The sequence below is a fragment of the Zonotrichia leucophrys genome, chromosome 4 (assembly GCF_028769735.1).
Source record: "Zonotrichia leucophrys gambelii isolate GWCS_2022_RI chromosome 4, RI_Zleu_2.0, whole genome shotgun sequence".
NCBI classification, from domain to species: Eukaryota; Metazoa; Chordata; class Aves; order Passeriformes; family Passerellidae; genus Zonotrichia; species Zonotrichia leucophrys.
In genome coordinates this window covers 38,661,237-38,676,270 of record NC_088173.1, presented here as the reverse complement: position 1 = coordinate 38,676,270, position 15,034 = coordinate 38,661,237, and the positions used below count along the sequence as shown (strand labels likewise).

Genomic DNA, 15,034 nt, shown 5'->3' with positions numbered 1-15,034 from the left:
TGCAGTTCCTAATTTGGGAGTTGCTGGTCAAGATATAGAGGACTTACATGAAGAAACATCTTCTGTAAGTCACCTCAAGCTTTCCAAGTATGCGGGTCAGACGGTTTTCTGTCCACAAATGCTTAATTTCACTAAGATCTGTTAGACTTAATGAGCAATTCCATCCTTAAAATTAACAGCCATTAGTAGGCTGATGAAGGAACTTACTGGACCATTTAAAATTACTGCATTAAAAAAAAAAATTTACTTTGCTTACAAAATAATCTCAAGCAAACTGCCCACATACCTTTACAAAACTCATCCGGAGAGTGCACATCTTAGTAAGCTCGTACACTGTCTCAAAGCCATGGTTCACAGACTGAGCCAGGAGCTGAGCAAACTCTTGATTATTGAAAATCTTCAGACTGCAGCCACTGGGGATTTTGCAGACCGTGGTGGGGTGGAAGCCGTGGTGGTAGTTGCAGTTCCGGCTTTGCACGAAGATGCTGCTGTCGCTCAAACACTCAGCGTACACCTCCCCTCCAACGTAGTACAGATGGACACCTGCGAGGAGAAGGTGGCAAATTCACACTCTGTGTCTGCTTTCATGCTCTGTCTCCACAGAGATAGGCTTCTGTTCAAAGAGATAAACCTTAATTACATATCAGAGTATCATCTGTCTTCATTTCTACTTTTCTCTTTCATCAGCAGGCAATCTGAAAGAAGAGTATGTATGCATGTATGTATATATATGTATATATGTACGTATGTATGTATGTATGGGGAATCAACACGTTGTATATTCAACAACACCAAACTAGCAAGCACAGGAGTTTTGATGCCTTCCATTGGACAACCTGACCACTTGAACTTTTTCTCATTATATTTAAGTGAAGCAGTAATTGGGAATGCAAGCAGAGAGAGCAGAAACCTGCTGCATCATTTGTAGATACTGAAGAAGCCCCGAGCTCGATTCTCTGGAAAAGTCTTGGGTAATTTGGGTAGCCTCAGTTTTGTCAGCTAGCTTTAATTCCAGAAAGCTAGGTGGGAAAAAAAAGGCCTTTGCATTCCTCAAATGACCTATCTGCCAAATGAGGCTACACACCAATTTTACAGTCCTCTCCCCATCTCGTGCCTGCTCCTTCACCTTTCATCCACAGCAGCAAAGCCCCAAAAAAGTAATATACAGAGAACCTTTGTGTCAGTAGGAGTCAATTCTAAAGGTTTTGAGAAAGCAAGAAAATTTACCTTCTGTATTTAAAAATGGTTTATTTGCTGCTTAAACCTCCCACAATGTCACAAATCACAGAAGTGAACATGGAGAATAGAAAACTCGACTGCAGTCCAGTAAGAAAGCCTTGACTGTGCTCTGTCATGTAAGATTTTGCCACTGACTGTGTGGGTAGATACATACTCCCACCTGATCTGCAAAAACATTTATGGCTATGTTTTCAAGTTTGGGATTTACTCCTCCTTTCTCAAAGACTAACAGTTCTACATCACCATTACTTGTACACCTTTACTTATTGAACTGCATCCTTGTCTCTCCCACGCTCTGCTTTGGTACACACGTAGTTAAGTGCTTCAGCAGAACTCTGCCTGCAGCTGGGTTGCTCCTAACAGGAAAAATGAATGAGGTGTTAAATAAATATCCTGATACTTGGGAAAATGGATGGGGAGGAAAAGAAGGAAGAAGTATTAACACTTGAGTGGCACAACACAGGTGTGGTGCACTACTGAGAGCTGCACAAGTTCCCATGAAGAGAAAAGCTCTCCAGACTGGGGGCTCAGACTTTAGGAACTGACAGTTCTCTTCAGCTTCAGTTTTTTTCTCCTTTTCAAGAGCTGGCACATCTACCCCACTGCTTAGGCATGCTGAACCCTCAACTGTCTCAGAAAATTTACAGTTTACCAAAAATGTAAATACCTAAAAAATGTGCCTTTTAGGAATGGCCCACTGCAGGGGGCAACCTCGGCTTTGCCTGCCATTTGCATTACAGATGAGTTCAGAAAAGAGGACTGTATTAAATAGTCAGGCATAAAGGTGAAGATTTTCTCTTTTGCTGAGACACAGACACAGAGTGGAAGCACAAAATTCCCACTGAAAGAATCACCAGCCTGTGAAAAATGCATTTGGAATAAACTGTTTTAGCAGGTTATCTCCCAAAATACATGTTAGGATAGCTCATTTACGTTAGAACTAAGGCTAGCTAAAACATTTGGTGCCAAGAACCACAATTTGGATTTCCATATACAGCAATAATCAAGATAAATCAAGACATTTCATTAGACAAACTGCCTTAACCTCTAATTTAGATTTCAATAGCCTTCAGGCAAATAAAAATTGATTAAGGGTAAAAGCTTCCTGTAATTACAAACCAGGTAGGAACAATACTTTGTTTATAAGACTAGGCCAGAAAATTATATGTTTACCAACACAAGTACCTATCCCACATGCTAGGGAAGAGCAGTTTGCTCTCAAGGGAAGTGGCCCAAGTTGTCATGTCTTGGGAAACACCACCCCCACCCAGAATGCATGGCCAGATCCCAAACTCACATTTGCCAATGGATGGCCAGATTCCAAACTCACAAGTACCTCTCCCACATGCTAAGGAAGAGCAGTTTACTCTTGAGGGAAGTAGCCCCGGCTGTCATGTCTTGGGAAACACCACCCCCACCCAGAATGGATGGCCAGATCCCAAACTCACCTTTGCCAATGGATGGACAATCCCAAACTCACCTTTGCCAATGGACGGCCACATCCCAAACTCACCTTTGCCAATGGATGGACAATCCCAAACTCACCTTTGCCAATGGATGGCCAGATCCCAAACTCACCTTTGCCAATGGATGGCCTGATCCCAAACTCACCTTTGCCAATGGATGGACAATCTCAAACTCACCTTTGCCAATGGATGGCCAGATCCCAAACTCACCTTTGCCAATGGATGGACAATCCCAAACTCACCTTTGCCAATGGATGGACAATCCCAAACTCACCTTTGCCAATGGATGGCCAGATCCCAAAATCACCTTTGCCAATGGATGGCCACATCCCAAGCTCACCTTTGCCGATGTGCCGCCTGGTGTTCTCAATGGTGGAGTTGCGGTTGACGTTGGAGAGCAGCCCCAGGCAGAACCTGTTCTTGTTGTTGGAGGGGTCAGTGAAGCCATCCACCAGGATGCTGGTGGAGGACGCGTGGAACGCCTCCCCGACGCGGTTGTTCAGCTCGTAGTAGACGATGGAGCACCAGTGCTTGGGCTCTTCGTAAGCGACGGCCTGGACATCTGCAAAGCCACAATGGAAACCTTACAGCCCAACAGTGCTGGAACACAGGCTTGAGGAGAAAAGAGTCTTAACCTGGCAGATTTGGGCTACACAGAGTAAAATAATTTCAACTTAAGACTCAGAAGAGACAAAGGCTGGCACTAGGTATGAACAGAAAAGTATAGGAAGCTCCTGGGCACATCCCAAGCCGTGCCCCAATATCCTTGTCCCATTTCCTGCAATTCTGCAACTCAGCTTTCTTTCCTACTCAGTACATGTATTTCTGCTTCAGTTCATTTTACTAAGTAACTTCAAGTCACCAGTTTGCTTACTGCAAAGTTGTATAGCAACAGGAAGAAATAGCATCACACGACTGCATCAAAGACCATTTTTCACTTTACAAAGAAGTACAGCAAGGCAGCTTAAATATACAGTCAGCAGATGAATCTTTCAGCATTCAGAGTGTGACCAAGTCTTTCTCCTGAGTTTTTTTGGGAGAATGGTAGGAGACTTCAAGAAACCCAAGAGAGATTGATATTTGTCTGCAGAACATGCATGAAGCACAGCCCCAAATAAAAAGAGGCTGCTGAGGGGTTGTGGTTGCTTTATGTGTGCCTTCTTTTAAATGAAGGACACTATTTCACTACTAAGACTAGAAAAGTTGGACTTGCTGCTGAAACACCAATTGTGCAGATCCCACTACAGGGCAAAGTGCTAAAATGAAAATCAGACTGGCAATATGGGAAAACTTGTTTTTTCTGGCCAGAGGTTTCCTTCTCCCAGCTCCAAGATTTTACTGATATCAATCAGCTAAGATTAGTGTTCATATTTTCCTCTGTTCACAAATCACACCACTATGAGTTTCTGTTACAGAAACAAAAAAACAAAAGTCCCCCTCAAACCAGCAGTACAGAGTAGATACAAAAGGTGGCAAATAATCAAGAGCAGGATAACACATCCTATATCACTGTGGAAAAACTTCTGAACATAGCGTTGATTGCTAATAACTTGCTTAAAAACACTGGTAAAAAGCTGATCTTTCCTGATAATCTGGCACTTTCTATCCCTTCACATCACTGTTGAAAACGGGGAAAAAAAAGGGAAGAAAAAACAGTCTATAATTATTAGCAAGAGGTTGCTACATTTTTAATTCCCATAAAGATGCCAGCAATTATCAAAGCTGCAGCTTTGCCCCAGTTCTCAAAGTCAGGAAGAAATCTTGCCAGCTGGCCATTCTTACAGAATTAATCATATCTCTCTCACACAGATTTCATACTGACTTCCTCACATTTGCTTTAAGTCATGCAGAGCAGGTGCGTCTAGTCTCTCTATTCCCAGCATGGGCCAACAATGGAAATTACCCAACTCCATTGACAGGATGCAGCTTGTTCAATCAAATCTCTTAAGACTAACAAATCACCATGAAGAACACACTTCTACAAAGTTTGCAACAAAAAATGATGCAGTAAGTTCACGGTAAAAACTTTTCTTCTACAACCTGCAGCAGATTTTTTTAGAAGTCCTGCTATCACAGCATACATATGTGAATAATAAACATGTGAAGGCATCTGAAAGTTTTTCTTTTTAATGAGGGGGCAGAGAGGAAAATCCATTGTACTAAACTACTAGAAAGGAAATATATCACTAGACAATTTTTATTTTGAAATGGCTGAATGATAAAGAGCAAGAAGAAAAATGTAAACTCTTTTTTCTTTATCATGTCTCATGTATTAGAAGAATTCTGTAATACGCATTTTGGAAGAGGGACACACAGCTGCAGAGGTCTGCAGTTAGGCATGAAGTTTGATAAATATATTTTGGGGCAGTAAATTTCTGGCCCAAAATTCCTGCAAAACTACTCATACCCTCAAAGTGTAGTCAGTGTGAGCAGCAAAAAATGGAAGTGCTACAGACTGAGTTTATCACACATAAAACTCATTCCAAGCAGAGAGTAAATAGGCTAACACAAAAGCCATCCAAATTGTGCTAAGAGGGCAGATATATTTCCTGAAACCAGACATTGAGCTTAGCAACAAAACCAGTACCAAAAAAAACCCCAAAAAAACCCCAAAAAAACCAAAAAAACCAAAAAAAAAAAAAAAAACCAACCTCAAAACCCAAAAAACCCCACCAACACCAAAAATCCAAAACACACAACAGTTCAATTGTTCATAGCTTGTGATCTTGATAATCATTCTGGCACAGCATCCAGCCTGCTGCTTTTTCTTGGCATGGGCCACAAGTGTGCAAGCTGAAGTGTTCTCTGAAGAATCATTTCTCACAAGGTGATGATGAATGCACAGAACCCTTTGCTCAGCAGCCATGGCTGCTGCTGTGGTTTTAACAAGCAATGTGTAAAAAGATGTCTGTGTCACAGCACATAAAGCAATAGGCCTTTATTTCATACAGACTTTTAAAGTCTCTAGCAATGCCACACCTCAGGCAGATTACTCAATATTCTGCAGCCTCAGAGGAGTTCTTTCCATTCAGAGATTAGTGGAAGTTCCCAATATAAAACATAAAATTACTTTGGTCTTTCAGTTGGCTGGGAGAAAGAAAGTAATAAACCCCATATATTTTACATTTTTAAAGAGTCATGGGATAGATTCCTCTCTTAAATAAATATTTACATTTATAAATAATCTCCAGCTTTACTATTTCAGCCCTTACAACAACAGAAGAAAAATTACACGGCCGGTATTTTTCTTTTCCACAGACAAAAATTTTCATGAACAACATCCATCCAAAATTAAAGCTCAGTTATTACTCCTAAGTTCTGGAGGTTCTTTACTCTTAAGAAGTAAAACATGAAGGAGGTGTTCTTACCTCCTCTGTGCACGTCAGGGGGAATTGCAGGTGCCATCATGTTGGTATCCATGGGCTGCGAGGTATCGTGTGTCATCGGATCTTCCGGAGGCAGGTAAGTGGGCGGGGGAGTATCAGCTAAATATAGAAAAGGCAGATACATGAGTGCTTTCCTCTCTTTAAAGCACATCTACACATCCACATAAACACTCTGAGCCTGGAAATGCTTCCAGCCTGACTCAGCTATAAACTTCCACCCACCAGAAATCTGAAAAAGCAATCATGGACCTCGAATTAGGAAAGCAAAGAATTGCTGTGTATATTAAGCACAACTGCAATAAAAACAAGTCACTTCACCCCCACATAAAGCCACAAAAGAAAGCTCAGCTGTGTTTCCAACGCACGGTTCTGCAGGCTGAAAGTGCCAGACAAACATCAGGGCACAAAGAGGTCTCAGGGCCCAGCCAGCAGTAGATACTGAATATGTTAAAAGTGAACAGAAGCTTTTCTGTCTCCAACACAATTCTGCCGGGAAATTATTTAAACATCCCAGCTCTATCCAGGGTCTTATCACTGTCAGTGCAAAGTATTAGCTCTGTTTCCCTAGACTGGGAATAGCAGAAAGCGTTCAGGAACCCAAATCCTACAGAAGTAGCCTTGTGGGTCTGGAATTTCTCTGTCAGTGTTTCTGTCCTGTTCCATTCAGGGCTGCATCACCAGCACGGAAGCCCATGCACAATGCCCACACTCATTAGCATATGTTAATATATGTTAATGAGTGTCAGCTCTGTTTGGAGTGTCCCAGCCAGCACTGCCCTTCAGCTGCCTATTCCACTCCTGGGAAAGCTTCCCAAAAGATTTCCTACAAGCTGCAGGAGGCTGCCAATGTCACCATTTCCCAACAGACCAGAGGACACTCTCCTCCAGATCAACTGCACAGAGATACATCCAAGAGTAGAAACCCTTGCCTGATCCCTGCAAGCTTTTCCTGCAAGAACTGGGATTAGATTACCACTGTGATGTCTCTGCTGCTGCTCATCCCACATTTATTTCCATTACTGAGAGTATGGATTGCAAACTACCACAGCAAATAATCACAGGGGATTCCAAAACTCTGAAAACCAAATTAGCATCAACAAAAGGCAGGAGAATGCTCTGTAACTTTGGGGGTTTTTCTGTGGAGTGGTGACTTTGTTCAGATTTCTTTTTAATGTATTTTCTAAGAAAACATGTGTTCATTAAATTTATCAACTAATTTATTGTTTAGCAGGTATTTTGTATTTTAGATTTAATGCTGGCAGGTGCCTGGCTAATTCTGTTTCTTGAACACATTCAGGTGGATGAGAAAGCAGCAGAGAAAGACACAGATGGCAACAGGGTTGCACTAAAAGCTTAACAAACTGCACAGGATTTTGAGTCTCATGTTTTACTAAGCCTTAAATGCTTGTGTGTGTGTTGTCATGTCATGATGTTGGTCATGCACAAGATTCCAAGGCTAAGGGCAACAAATTAGGCAGTATCTAGAAAGTTTTCAAGGCTAACTGCTTTGCCCCTTTGTTTTTGTATTTTCCAGATGTCAGCCTCTTTCCCCATTAGTGCAAGATGGACAACTGTCCAGAGCTAAGCATCAAGGACATCAGTATCCTGACCTTCCCTCTAACTCAATTTCTTCATGGCAGCTGCAGACATTAGGGGCATGTGGACAGAACAGACCTTCAAAGATCAAGTGAACTTCCACAAGCCAGCATTCAGGAAGACCTTGTTAGGTCTTTATCTCTGTTGGAAGCACCCCAACCACAGCAATCATGTTTAAATAAAAAGAAAAAAAAGACAGCTGGTTTCACAGCAAATTCTCACATTTTTTAGAAAAGCCAATACAAACTCATTCCTTCCTTCCAGCAAATTCAGTAGTTTTCACTCACAAGAGAAAAATTTGCAACAATTAGCAAGAGAAGAAATCTATGGATATTAATTTCATGTAATAGGAAACAGATTTTCACAAATCTGCTGCTTTGTTTACACATACCCTCCCCTCAGCCCCTGAAGGAAACAGGCAAACAACATCAGTAAGGATTTGTACTGCATCTTTCTCTCAGCATTTAGATCAAGAAATCCACCACAGATTGCTTCTGCAGTATTTTTATCCAGCTGCATGAAAAAAAACAAAAAAAGGCAGCTTCATGGAATTTTCTACAGACACCAGTCAACAAAGGCTCTTCCCTGACTGTAGGTAGTAAAACAGCCTGAAGAGTTATTTTAAGGGCCTGTTTTTCAGTTGAAGCTTCTTGGAATTACACCACTATGAGAAGAAATTGTTTATCAAGTAGCAATAATGTGATCACCTTGAGAAATATCCCTTCTCTGTGGAACTAAAGCCTTGTCCTGAACTTATGATCATAAGCAATGATGATCTCTAGGAACCACACTTCTGGTGCATTGAACACTACACTTTGTGGGCTAAACTGCTGAACTGGTCCCCAAAACATTTTGGATCACTCCTCACCTCACAAGAGTTCTACTCTAATGTTTTAAGTGTGTTTGAAAGAGAGACAACACTAAAGCCTTCAGTATTACCAGACGTAAGAGATTCTGTACTCTTTATTACCTTACATCTGTTAGTTTGATATTAAACACAAGTGTTGGCTGATCATTTGGTGTCATTGAGCAAAAAAGTCCATGGCAGCAGTGATGTCCAAGCACCCTGACCCTTCTCAAGGGCAACAAAAGTGTACCTGGCATCTGGAACACCCTGTACACATGACTGTGCCTGGCAGCTGGAACATCTGTACACCCTTCTCAAGGGGAGCTGACTGTACCTGACATCTGGAACATCTGTACACATACATGACTGTGCCTGGCATCTGGAACATCTGTACACCCTTCTCTCAAGGGAAGCTGACCGTACCTGGCATCTGGAACATCTGTACACCCTTCCCAAGGGAAGCTGACCGTACCTGGCATCTGGAACATCTGTGCGCCCTTCTCAAGGGGAGCTGACCGTACCTGACATCTGGAACATCTGTACACATACATGACTGCACCTGACATCTGGAACATCTGTACACCCTTCTCAAGGGAAGCTGACCGTACCTGACATCTGGAACATCTGTGCGCCCTTCTCAAGGGAAGCTGACTGTACCTGGCATCTGCAACATCTGTGTGCCCTTCTCAAGGGAAGCTGACCGTACCTGACATCTGGAACATCTGTGCGCCCTTCTCAAGGGAAGCTGACTGTACCTGGCATCTGCAACATCTGTGTGCCCTTCTCAAGGGAAGCTGACCGTACCTGGCATCTGGAACATCTGTACACTCTTCTCAAGGGAAGCTGACCGTACCTGGCATCTGGAACATCTGTACACCCTTCTCAAGGGAAGCTGACCGTACCTGGCATCTGGAAAGGGCTGCCCGGGTCTGAGCTGGCTGGAGAATGGGGGTAGGTGCTGCTGCTGCTCCCAGGTGAGTTGGGGTAGCTGCTGCTGGGCGAGTGGGGGAAGGGGTGGCTGCTGGGCTGCTGGAAGGAGTCCGGGAAGGTGGCGTTGTGCGGCATGTGGGGCTCGTTCTGCCCCAGGTTGCGGAACTGCGCCAGGAGGCTGTGCTGGGGGTTGTACTCGCTGTGCCTCGGCACCAGCACCGGAGGAAGAACTGCAAAGGGACAAAGGGAGAAAAGCCACAGCGTTAGAGACTCGGTCCTGAAGGTGTACAGAGGGAAAAAACCCCCACATTGTTCCCCCACCCCAGCACATCCACAGGTGCCTCAGAAACAAGGCGGCCAAAGCCAGGAGCACATGTCCAAGCAAGAGCTCCTTCCTTCCCTCACATCCGGATACTGCACAGCTCCCTGGATTGCCAGATGGGAGCCTGCTTTCACAGAGGGCCAGGGAAGAGGAGCCAAGAACAAACCACAGTTCTGTGTTTCAGTCTCACTCACACGAAGAGGTGCTGGGAAGAGCCTGACAATGCTGACGTGCAGTTCCTCCTGCTGCACTTGTCATCTGACTAATCACCTAATGGCCTGTAACCCAAACCCTTGCTAATAAGAACACTTTTTTTTTTTCTGAAGACAATACTAATAAGCCTTGAACTCAGTCTGGTCCCAACAGCTGTAATTTTATTTTTAACCTAGACTATGTTCTTACAAGTTTCTATTAAAACAGTTATTAACTCTTCAAGTCAGTTTACAAACTGTGCAATTTAAACAGAATTATGTAGTTCAAAAAAACCAACTGAGCAGCAATTGAGCTGCAACAATGTGCCAACTATGGGATCAGAGAAACATCAGAAACTACGAGTCTCACCACACTTCTGAAGCCTTCTCAGCTGTGAAACAAAGGTCTCTTTCAAACTGGGAATATGAACATGATACCAGATACACTAAGATAAAAGAATCAATTCTTTTTCCAGTTCCTCAGCTTCTATCTTTGAATGCCTCACAGCAAAGTCCAAGCTAACTGAAGGATTAAAAGCTCTTCTTTCCACAGAAATGTCTGGGTGATGGATAGGAGAGGAGAGACAAGGTCAGGGAGAGCGAGGTCCATGCGCAATGTAGTGAAGAGAAATAAAGAAGCAAGTCCTCTTCACATCATCCCCCTTTAGAACCTGCATTTCCCAACTCCATGTCTGAGCAGGACTGGAAAAAAACTCCCTCAGATAGTCTGCCTTCAAGAGAGGGTGCCAAAAAACCAACAAAACCCAGGAAAACCAAGCCAAGGCTACCACCCCCTTTCCTTGAGACTCCTGCTCTGGCCTCAACACCTGGGGACACAGAAGAGGAAGAGGAGCATGTGTAGTCAACAAGCCTACAAAGACATAGCTATCATTCAGATTAAGAAAGGTGTTTTGGAGACAGCTGCTTTATTAAAAGCCTGAATTACAAACTAATTGCCAAAAAAAAAATAAAACCAACATTTTCTTCACATGACAAACAGGTTCTTCCAGGACACTGAGGCATCTTTACTCTTCCAGCACTTTGCTATTACAGAAGCAGCACTAAGGTATTTACTTTACTGTCCTGGAGTCCAAGAGAACCAGGAAAAGCACTCAACACAGAGCCCAGGTCTGAGGTCTAGGTTCATGCTTAAAAGGGATATAAATGAATGTCAAAAAAAACCCCTTACTCTCACTAAAAATTTCTTAAGTCACAGATTAACTAAAAAGAAAAGAAGTAGGTTTCCCTTGCTCAGATTTTTTTTTTTTTTTGCACATGCCTAAGAGAGTAATTAAGCTCCCATTTTGGCCTGCTAGTGGCATTAATGCAGGAGCAGTCTGATCCCAGAAATCTTCACTGAGCATACACTGAAAAAACCCCAAGCCCTCACTACTGAAATTTAGGCTGCCCAAGCAGAAGCGGGTTTCAAGTATTTAATCTGATCTCTCAATTTCCTAGAGCAACTTCACTGAGATTCCAAGAGATCTCAAATATTTGAGGCGGACGTCACCCTTAAGTAGATTTGTTTGGATGTCAAAAAACCCTACTCTACTTTACAAGGCCTAGGCAAAGTTCCTAATTATGGTGTTTTCTGGAACAAAACACATCCATCTGTCATTCTGTGGAAGTTCTCAATTGCAAAACAGCCCAGGAGAAGCTGCATCTCCTCCAGCTGTGCAGACTATTTCTTGCTGCAACACAACCATTCTGACATGCCACTGGAAAAGGCTGTCAAAAAAAAGTTACTCAGCATTCAGGTGGACATCAGAAATCCCTCATCTTCAACATGTCAGAGCCAACCTCTCTGAGTATTAGGGTTTCTCAGAATTAAGCTTGTTCTGTTAAATCAAACAGTCCTTTTGCAGCTAGGTCAAGTACTACTTAATTGTCACAGTCAACATTTGGTGGGATAATAAATCACCAGTGAAAAAATTAACAATGAGATCATGTGTTAAAATGTATTTTCCCTTTCCTGTCTTTATGATTCTTCCTTACTTTTCTAAGCATTAAAACAACACAGCTTTCCTATCTCTTCCTTTCCTGTGGATGAAGGTCAAACCATTAACTTTTATGGAGTTAATTTGTGCAGAAAGTACATCACCTACCTTTCCCATCCCCTACCTCACATTAAACAATGACACACATGACATCAGAGGAAGCCAAATGATTTACAGCATTTTAAAATAGCAGGAGAACAGGATATTTTCTGTATGTTTTCTGTAATTAAATTAATGCAGTGCCAGATTTTCCCAAGGTATATATACATGTTTTCTCCTGTTGGGCAGAACCACTGGCAAAATTTGGAAGGACTTGAGATAAAAACAAGTCTCCTTTTCCCAGGTGTCCTTCATGCAAACCAATGCTTTTTGTCCAACTCCGCCAACCTCAAGTGATTAAATGCCAACTTCTTCAAAGGGGGAAAAAGAATACAACTGGTATTGATACAACACAAATAGTCTCAAGGACATCACTGCAGAATTTCTATTAAGTGCTGACCCTAATCCACATCCTCCCTGCATACACAAAACCTTCAATGAGGAGGAAAAGCCCCGAAAGGCCACATCAGGTAGGACAGAGTGCTCCAATCAGTCCAACTCCAAGTCACTGCCTGAACCTGATCTCTCTGCAGCTCCCAGCTTTTTTGCAGGGAAGCTGCTCCTAGTGGAGCACAGAGGAGTTAATTTGACTGCTGCTTACTCAGGAGCAAAGGCATGAGCAGGGACTGGGCCCTTTGGAGCATGGAAGGCTGCCAGGAGCTCAAACCACACAGGGGGACACACACCCTTCCCGCTCCCCTCGGCCCTGGGTGAGGCGCTGGGCTTCTGGTCAGGCTGCAGCCCTCAGGCACATGCAATAACAAATGACTGAGGCTCAGTGCAGCAGGGGAGGAGGCTGATCTCTGCTGCAGCTGCCAGCTCCAGGAAGAGGAATAATTGAAGGGGAGAGAGCATGAGAGAGTTATTCGGTGCTAAGCCAGCACACCTGTTGCTATGAACTAATGAAGCAGTGCACATCTTTGCTGTGCAGATCTCCGCAGGATGTGCCTCTGACCGTTTGCAAACACAATTCCTCCCTTCCTCTCCAGCGGAAGGGAATGCTGATACAATAAAAAATTCATTTTCTTTCTTTTTTTTAAATTTAACATCAGTATCATCAGCATATATTTAAAGGAAACATAATATTGAATACAGTGTTGTCTTAAAAAGCTGCTGCACAGATTTGCCAAGTCAAGCTCATTAAAGTTAATGGAGTAGAACCACAAGTCATCCAACAGCTTGATTTCTGTAATTCTTCAAGCACCAGATTAAAAGGTTTTATGTGCTATATTGGGCTAAATTTTGCTCCCAAGTTTTTCTATCGATGTAGACCTGCAGCTGAGAGTTAATCCAGGACTACTACCAGGAAGGTTACTAGTAAGGAAGAGGGGGACAAACCCCCAGGAAGCAGGCTGGGGATGTTTGTGGAACTGTAGCTCAGATCCTGTGTCTGTCGAGCCAGCCTGGGAATTGGGAGCTTGTTTTTACCATGCAAATCAGACCAAGTATGCCTGCACCAAACAAGAGGAGCTATATTAAAGAAATTAGAGCTACAGGGCAATTTAACCCACAGGGCTATTTCATCTAGCAGCCAAGAATGCCAAAAATACAGAAGATAGACCAAAGGCAACCTGGCTTTCAGATAAATGTTCTGACTAACCACACCAAGGAAGAAATGCTTTTATGAAAATGTAATAGTGGCCTTTGAAGAAAATAACTGATCTCTACTCTTTTTATCTCCAGCGTGTCACCCTGTTCTTCAGAAAACTAACAGCTGTGCTATCCTAAATAGAGATCTTCTTACTTTTCTTTTTTGTTCTATTTTCACATTCCAGAGATAATGATTTTAGCAAACACAGAAAGTATCCAATTTATGAACATAACTTCTTTTTTTAAGTTTGTCTATGAAAAACCTCAAACTAATCCAATCCAAAGGACCTGCTGTACTTTCAAAGAAGCATATTTTCTATCCAGATGGGTTTTGATTACTTTACACAAGGCCCAGATGACAGCTAGTTTCCCTCAAGGGCTCATTTTTTCCACACCCTTTGCACGTTATGTGAAAATTTGGGTAGGTATCTCTGTTTTCACGTATGGAAATTGAAAGACCATGTAAGGAAATACAAGGGGCCACATATAAGAAAGCAGACTTTAATCTACTTGCCTTGCCAAAGTAGATTCTACTTCTTCTGCAAAAAAAAAATTATAAAATAAATAAAAAAAGAAAAATATAAGCAATTAAAAACCGCGACTTGGTTGACATATGTTCTGTAAAAGGGTTTGTACCACAACAGGGCCCTCAGTGCTAATGAAGACCTGACAACACTATCATTAGGCAGAGTGCTTTAATTTCCAAGCATTACATAGCTGCATTTTCATCTGAATTTATGCAAAGCCGCATATGTTTTGCCAGAAAAACAGAACTGCAGGTTGGGAAGAAGGAAAATCCTAAAACAAAAGTTCATGCTATCTGGAAATAAGAAAATCCTGCAAAGACTAAATTGTAACAAAAAGGAAGAGTTAGGAGAAGGAAAAAAAAAACCAAAACAAAAGCAACAAAAGACAGCAGCAGTGTTAAACTAATAAATTTGAACCCTCCTGAAGACTCCCAGCTTCATTTCCTGCCTTTGAGGTCACAGCAGCTGAAGCTGGCTGTGGCATCCTGATGAGCGCTCCAGTCCCACGGCGGGAGGTGGGAACAGAGCAGGTACCAACACATGCTCAGCTGGACCTGCTGCTCTCTGCAGCACCAGGGAGTCATTCTGACTGCCAGGCCTTGCCAAGATCTTGCTTGTAAACATTAAAACACTGGGCAGAGAGAAAACTTTTCATGTCACTAGGTTCTCATGTTGCGTGAGTTATTCTTGGTTAAAAATATAAAATTAATAAGCATTGCATCAAAAGGAATCTCTGAGGATTGAACTCCTTAAAGCTCTTCCAATAACCCTTGGCTGTGGTATCACAGCTTTGCTTTGCTGGTTTCTCAAAAGGAGAAATTCCAGTCTTTGAGACTTTCCCTGC

General features: G+C 42.6%; 1 protein-coding gene across 4 annotated transcripts in view; it reads right to left on the bottom strand.

Moving 5' to 3' along the window:
- The window catches only part of SMAD1 (SMAD family member 1), a 43,752-nt gene that overhangs the window by 3,172 nt on the left and 25,546 nt on the right, over positions 1–15,034 (bottom strand). For all 4 annotated transcript variants that reach the window (XM_064711215.1, XM_064711217.1, XM_064711219.1 and 1 more), the window contains 4 exons: positions 9,437–9,694; positions 6,074–6,190; positions 3,046–3,267; positions 287–543 (listed from right to left, as the gene is read on the bottom strand). In XM_064711215.1, the coding sequence (XP_064567285.1) occupies positions 287–543; positions 3,046–3,267; positions 6,074–6,190; positions 9,437–9,694 (854 nt within the window). The remainder of the gene's footprint in view (positions 1–286; positions 544–3,045; positions 3,268–6,073; positions 6,191–9,436; positions 9,695–15,034) is intronic.